Below are 7,114 nucleotides of genomic sequence, written 5' to 3' on the forward strand. Positions count from 1 at the left end.
CAGGTCGCTTGGACCAAGGTGCTGCCTCTCCAAGCCGCCCAGCCCCACTGGCCGCCACGGCTCACTCGGGGCTCTGCCTCTCAGTCGATGACCGGGGCAGAGCCGGGCAGTCCACGGGGTGCTAGCTTGGCTGGAGCCACTGGATCAGAGCGGCATAGCCTGTCCCTGCACCCTGCTCCGCCTGGACACCTCACCTGCCTCCAGCAGACATCACACCCCCAGCCTGGGGGACTAGAGACCATGTACAAGGGCCTTTTTTTTTCCCTTAAGAGACAAGGGTCTTGCTACGTTGCCCAGGCTGGTCTTGAACTCCTGGGCTCAAGTGATCCTCCTGCCTCAGCCTCCCAAGCAGCTGGGATTCCAGGCGTGAGCCATTGCGCCCAGCTCAAGTGATGTTTTTTTTGGAAGTCCTGATACCTCAAGTTAATGTCCACCTCTCCTCCCTCACTTTAGCCTGCAGCCCAGGTGGTGACAGCAGGAGCTTCCTGAGAAGGTCCTGGGGTCCTGGTACCCCCTCCCCAGCTGCTATGACTTCCCCTGGTGGCTGCTCTGCGAAAGCTTGGTCCTTGGACTCCTTGCCCCCCTGCAAGGAGATTCCCATTCATGGTGTCCCTGAGGGCCTGGCTGTCTGAGGTCACAGAGCCTCAGGCTATAGTGGCCTTGTCCATCCTGTTTCCAGGTGTGTGGCTGGCCCAGCCTGACCCCAGCACCCTGGTGAGGGGTGTAGTGGCTGACTGGGCTTCCAGGTGCCCAGCATGAGGCCGGCACAGGGGTTGGGAGCAGGGGAGAGACCCAGATTCTGCTCCAAGGGGTCTTCCCGCTGCCTGACTCCCACCAGGAGCCTGGCTAGGCCTTGCAACCCCTTGACCGGGTAGAGTTGTGGGCACTTGAGAGAGGCCTCAGCATGGCAGGCATCCCTAGCCAAAGCCCGGAGCAGGTCTCCCATCCAAGCAAAAGGCTGGAAAGCAGACAAGCCGTGCAGTTTGGATCCTGAAGCCGAGGACGCTCAGGGCCGCTGGGTCTGCTGGGCAGGGAGGGAGCCCTGTTCCTCCTCAGACCTAGGGCTCCGGCATAGCCCACCCACTGTGGGGGCTGGGGCCCCGCCCCACTCCAGGAAGCCCAGTGTGAGGGCAGAAAAGGAGGCAGGGGCGGGGCACGTGCAGATGCCTCGCGTGGGTGCCCATCCCCCACAGGCTTCCTGCAGACCCCATGACTGGAGCCCTCCAGCAGCTGGCACCATCCTCGACATCCCTGCATTTATTGGTGTCCACTCAGCAGGGACTTCTGGCACCCTCCTCCCTCCTAGAGCGCATGGCAGTGGCTGGCTGGGGTAATAAAGAGCTGACCCCACAGTACGGCCACCAAGGCCCTGATGTGGCGTCTGTGTGAGGGGTGGTGACTTCTGGCACCTCTGCACTCTGAGCCGTGTCCCCCAAGATGGGTCAGTTTGCCCTCAGACCAGCTCTTCCTCCCCAGCGTTCCCAGGCCTGGGGCTTGGCACAGGGATGCCCAGCCTGTGGCTGACCCCTCACCGCAGTTCACCGCTCCCGAACGGAGCCCACAGACTTCTTTCCCGGGGCTCCCGCTGTGTGTGGTGTGTGTGTGTGTACGTACTGGCTGTACATGGTGTGGGTGTGGTGTGTGCCTGTGTGCACATGGTGTGTGTGGCATGCACATGTGCTGTATGTGATGTGTGGCATGTGGTGTGTGCCTGTGAGTGGCATGGGTATGGGGGGTGTGTGTGTGTGCGCGCGCGCGCGCACATGGGCCAGCTGAGCCTGGGGATGAAGGCTGCCGCCTGCTCTGCCTGCTTCCCTGGGAGCCACAAAACGTGCGCAGTCCTGTGCCAGGCTCTTCCCTTGAGTTCCTCCTGGAGCTGGCAGGGGCCCTGCTGCCACCCACCTGGCAGATGGCTCAGAGTCCTGCTTGGTGGCAGCGTGCAAAGTCTGAGCTGCACCCCCGCCCCAGGGTGGAAAAGCGACCTGTGGCAACCTGGACTGGTCCCTTCCTAGCGTCCTTCTCTCAGCGTGCTTTGTGGGAGCTGTTAATTGCATGGAATAGACCTGTTTTCTCTTCTCAACCCCTAGTCTCTGCAGAGAGTGTTTTCTGCTCCTCTCCCATGGGCATCTGCCTGTTGACATCCTGGGTCTGGGTGGGGTCTCAGCACAAAGACAGCAGGGGCTGCCCTCCTGAGACCATCTAACCTGTAGCCTCCCCCTGACCACGGGGGCATGGGGCTCCTTGCACAGCCCAGAGCAGGGTGCAGGTTCACTGGGGGCTCTCCAAGGCTGCGAGGCCTGGCCAGTCCCTGCTCGGCTAGGACCACCCAGTGCTGCTCCCTGGGCCTGTCTCTCCCTCTGCCTGGGCTTTGTGCATCTGCTCCACCATGGGGCTGTGCGCACAGGCCCCCCAGACCTGCCCGCCTGCCCATGGGCTGGATGAGTGCAAGAAATGGCCCACGGGGGCCACTGGGCAGCCCTTGGGGAGGTGGGTCGGGCCCAGCGGGGAATTCCTTCTGTTTTGCTCCCCACGGTGTCCCCAGGGCTGGTCCCCAGCAGCTGCTTGCTGAGTGGGTGTTGGTTTGATTCCTCGGTGAATACCCCGGGCCTGATTTCTTCCTGGCGCCGTGCAGGCCACAGTGCCTGTGTGCATGTGCACAGGTGTGTGTGGGTGTGATGTACTCATGTGCATGTCCAGCCTAACCCCCTTGCCACCACGTGCTGCTCTGGACTCCGGCATGGGGGTGGAGACTGAAGAATGGGGCGGAGGAAGAGGAGCCAAGGGTCAAGGGGAGACACCAGGACACAGGGAGACAAAGGGTGCCAGGAGCAGGAAAGCACAGGTGTGGGCACCCACCCGAGGGGGACAACTGTCACCACTCCTGCTGAAGTGGTTTAGAGAAGGGTGGCACCGAGACACGGGCAGCCAGAAGTGCAGGCTTGGGAGGCTGAGGGGCCCCTGCCCAGCCAGCCCCTCCATGCCCTCCTCTCCCCCAGGCACGGCTCCTGCATGGCCCTGAGGGCCTTTCCACATGTGTCCGTCGCTGTCCGCAGTGTCCACCCTGGGGCAGCCTTCGAGGTGAGGGAACAGAGGAACAGGTGGCAGCAGGGGGCCTCCTGTGCGAGGCACATGACAGGGGTCCCATGCTCTGGTGCTGCGCTCGCCTCAGACACCAGCTGCAGCTCCCTTCTGCTGATTCAAAGATGACCAGAGCCCTCCACATCTCCCGCCTGGGCCTTGTTCTGCAACTCACAGCTCCTCACCAGCTGGGGTCGCCCAAGGATCCCCACGTGGGCAGCTGGCACACAGGCTGGGTTTTTATTGGAGGAAACATAAATAAAATAACGGTATTTGAGAGGGGAGGAAGGAGCACTATTTACAAATGAGTCTGGTGGGGCTCAGGGGTGCAACAGCAGCGCTGGGAGAACCAGCAGGATGGTGTAGGCAGCCAGGCTGGGTGCAGAGCTCTGCTCAAGGGGCTTCTGGCCCCGAGGGTCTGGCTTCTGGCCGCCTGACCTTGCTGGCTGGAACTGCAGTGTGGGGATGATCTGATGGATCCAGTTGTGGTGGGCAGTGACACGGATGTAGACACCTGGGCGGTTCTGCCGGGCGCAGCCTTCACCCCAGCTGATCACCCCGGCCTGCAGCCATGACTGACCCACGAGGCACACCAGGGGGCCGCCTGAGTCGCCCTGTGGGGGAGGCAGAGGCACTGTCAGCCCACCTTGAGTTCCCAGAGACTCAGTTGCAGCCGCACAGGAGGCAAGTAGCTCCACACTGGACTCCTTCTCTCCATCCCAGAGCCTCCCTGCCTGGCTCCCCCTCTCCTGCCAGTCGATTGACTACAGTGCCTATTTTTTTACTGTCCCCAGATCAACTAGGGGGTGTGTGTGTTGAAAATGCAGTTTCCTGTGCCCCACCCCAGAACCACTGACTGACCCTCCTGGGGTGGGGTCCAGGAATCTGCTTTTTCTTTTTTGAGACAGAGTCTCACTGTCACCCAGGCTGGAGTGCAGTGGCACGATCTCTGCTCACTTCAAGCTCTGCCTCCCAGGTTCATGCCATTCTCCTGCCTCAGCCTCCCAAGTAGCTGGGAGTACAGGCACCCACCACCACGCTTGGCTAATTTTTTGTATTTTTAGTAGAGACGGTTTCACCGTGTTAGCCAGGATGGTCTTGATCTCCTGACCTCGTGATCCGCCTGCCTCAGCCTCCCAAAGTGCTGGGATTACAGGCATGAGCTACCGTGCCCAGCCCCGGAATCTGCTTTTTCGAAGCAAGCTGCTCAGCTGGTGCAATGCACAGCCCATGGAGCAGGGCATGATCCCACCCTGCCCTGGGCCTGGAGGCGGGGACTGAGTCCCCGTGGACACCACATTGCTCCCACCTTGCAGGCGTCCTTCTTGCCCTCCTCGAAGCCAGCGCACAGCATGTCATTCTTGATGGTTTTAGGTTGGTAGCCAAATTCAGCGTCTTTGCTGTAGAGCAGGTTGCACCTGGGCGTGTCAATGATGGGCACAGCGAGTTTCTGCAGGATCCGCGGGTTGGGCAGGCGGTCTGGGGAGGGTCAGAACAGCCCGGGGCTCAACAGACTTCCTCATCAAGAACCCACGGCCCCCGGGAACCACCACTCCATCCTGCCTGCCCTTTCCTCATGTTTAGACTATCTCTGGCCTAGGGCACTGTGGGGCAGACATCCTCCCTCCTTCCAGGCAGCAGGCTGGGCCCTTTCTGTCCCCGTCTCCCGTCACCCCCTCTTCCTTCTGGGTCTGCTGCTGCTCCCCTCAGCCCCACCTATGTGAACAGAGACCGTGTGTGTGTATTAATACAGCAACAGGAAGACTGTGGGTTCAGAGTGGCCCCCAAGCCACCCTGGGCCTTCTTGAGGCACATCCCTCGTTATTTCCCAGCCATGTTTCCTTACCTTGCTCACTGGAGCTGCCCCAACCAGTGACCCAGCAGTTCATGCCCGTCTCAAAGATCACCGAGGGGTCGGGCAGGCACACGGGGAGGATGTAATTGGTGAAGGACACTGGTGCCTCCAGCTCCACCAGGGCCACGTCGGCACTGGAGGCCATGCCCTGGTACAGGGGGTTGCTCTCCACCCGCCTCACCCGGGCATACACAGCATGCGGCCCTGGCTGCACTAGCTGCCTTGCCCCCAGCAGGACCTGGTACAGGGACGTCTCAGAGGTGCTGGCGGGAGAAGCAGAGAGGCCGTGTGAGGCTGCCCCTCATGTGGGGACAGGCCCGGGAGGGGCTGGGGCTCCTTCTCTGGCCACCACCGTGCCCCACACCTCTCTCTGCATGCTGTCTTTGAGAGCCATCTCTAGGACAGCCAGGTGCAGCAGTGATGCATGTTTACATTGAAGCCAGACCGCCCTACTCAGATTTCCACCTCCACCCCTGGCCGCTGTGTGACCTTGGGGAAGTCACCTAACAAGTTCTCTGTGACGCAGCTTTCGCATCTGTGCTATGGGGACAGCCACAGTGCCTACCTGAAAGGCTGGCTGGGAGAGAACCACCCTCCAGGTGCAGCAGGGCCAACACCACCTGTGGGCCTCTGGCAGGTGACCTGCCCTCTCTCAGCCCGAGTTTCCGATTTTTTTTTCCCCCTAGAGACAGAGTTCTCATTCTGTCACCCAGGCTGCAGAGCAGTGATGCAATTGTCGCTCACTGCAACCTCCAACCCCTGGCTTTAAGCCATCCTCCCACCTCAGCTTCCTGAGTACTTGGGACCACAGGCACCACTGCACCTGGGTATTTTTTTTTTTTAAGTACAGACAGGGTCTTGCTATGTTGCCCAGGCTGGTCTTGAACTCCTGGGTTCAACTAATCTGCCCGCCTTGGCCTCCCAAAGTGCTGGGATTACGGGCATGAGCCACCGTGCCTGGCCATGAGTATCTGAATTTAAGATGTGGGTTTTTTGTCATGATACTCTTTTAAAGATCAAGAAGAAAAAAGAAAAAGATGCGAGGTTTAAAATAATTAGAGCTGTGGTGGTGAGGTGTGAGGTGAGGAACTTGGGACACACGGAAGGTGTGGGGCCAGGTGGTTCATAGACGGCCGAGGGCTGGGTGGTCTGGCCTCTGCTCAGGGCTTTCTGGGGTGGCTCAGGTGGGTGAGGGGAGGAAGGGCCATTCTGTCTGGTCCTTGGGCTTTGTGAGCAGAGTTCCTCCCGGGAGGAGTGTCGTGGAGCTGAGGTGTGTGCGGGATGGGGAAAGGACAGGACAGGCCGGTGTGCAGAACCTGCTGGCGGCTTCCGCAGGGACCCACAGGGAGTGGGTGGAGAGGATGGAGGGGGTTGGAGGCCATGCGAGGCACCTCCCGCGGGCGGGAGCAGCGGTTGCAGTTGGCAGTTAGCCCTGGGGTTGGACCTAAGGGAAGCATCTGGCTGGAAAGGAGGCGGGACTGGACCAGGAGCCCCCAGGGAGGTCACCCGCAGGACTTGGCGCGGCGGGCGCTGTCCGAGGTGCTGAACCGGCCGCGCGCGGGGCGCGGTCAGCGCTGTGGGTGGGGGCAGGGGCGGGTGGACTCACTCGGGGAAGCAGTGCGCGGCCGTCAGGACCCACCGCTCCGCGATGAGGCTGCCCCCGCAGAAGTGGCTTCCGTTGCGCTGGATGCTGACTTGCCAGGGCCACTCGCCCTCCTGCGCGTCCTGCCCGCCCACCATTCGGTTCAGCATCCTGGTGTGCCCACAGGCTGGGGGAGCATGGGGAGTGGGTGGGGGCCCTCACTGGGGCTGGTTCCATGGCCGAGGCCCAGCCCTCAGCCTCACACTCCAGTCCTCGGCCCTCCTGCCCCTGACCTGCCCGAAGACCTTGGGGAAGTCCCAGGCCTGAGGTTCTGGGCAGCCTGGGATACAGGCAGACCCTCCCTAGTTGCCCCCCCGAGTCTCGCTCTCCTTCCGGGGAAGGGCAACCTAATAGCTGCCTCTTGGGGGCCACAGAGACACTGAGATAACCCGGGGAAGGGTCTTGTCCCAGGGCCTGACCCAAACAGGTGCCTGGAAGGATGGAACGGGTGTCATGCCCTCTGCAAGGGAGCCACCCAGAGGGGGCCGGTCACTTTTCAGGGTGATCCTCAAACCCTGCTGCCCTTGTCCTGCGCTGCG

General features: G+C 61.5%; 1 protein-coding gene across 1 annotated transcript; it reads right to left on the reverse strand.

Moving 5' to 3' along the window:
* Positions 1-3,200: 3,200 nt before the first annotated feature.
* On the reverse strand, positions 3,201-6,758 carry PRSS27 (serine protease 27). Its single transcript, XM_037989957.2, has 4 exons — positions 6,540-6,758; positions 4,925-5,196; positions 4,388-4,557; positions 3,201-3,692 (listed from the first exon to the last, which is right to left on the reverse strand). The coding sequence occupies exons 1-4, from the start codon at positions 6,683-6,685 to the stop codon at positions 3,399-3,401; spliced, it is 882 nt and encodes a 293-aa protein (XP_037845885.2). The 5' UTR covers positions 6,686-6,758; the 3' UTR covers positions 3,201-3,398.
* Positions 6,759-7,114: the final 356 nt, after the last annotated feature.

Source organism: Chlorocebus sabaeus, chromosome 5 (assembly GCF_047675955.1).
Source record: "Chlorocebus sabaeus isolate Y175 chromosome 5, mChlSab1.0.hap1, whole genome shotgun sequence".
NCBI lineage: Eukaryota > Metazoa > Chordata > Mammalia > Primates > Cercopithecidae > Chlorocebus > Chlorocebus sabaeus.

What these genes read in the sequence shown, in the direction of transcription:
- PRSS27 (XM_037989957.2), bottom strand. Translation starts at nt 6,685, where the DNA reads ATGCTGAACCGAATGGTGGGCGGGCAGGACGCGCAGGAGGGCGAGTGG. An exon ending in GCCGCGCACTGCTTCCCCGA is followed by an intron (nt 5,197 to 6,539) that starts GTGAGTCCACCC and finishes TTCTCCCGCCAG; the next exon opens with CACCTCTGAGACGTCCCTGT. An exon ending in GCAAGAAGGACGCCTGCAAG is followed by an intron (nt 3,693 to 4,387) that starts GTGGGAGCAATG and finishes CCTCCCCCACAG; the next exon opens with GGCGACTCAGGCGGCCCCCT.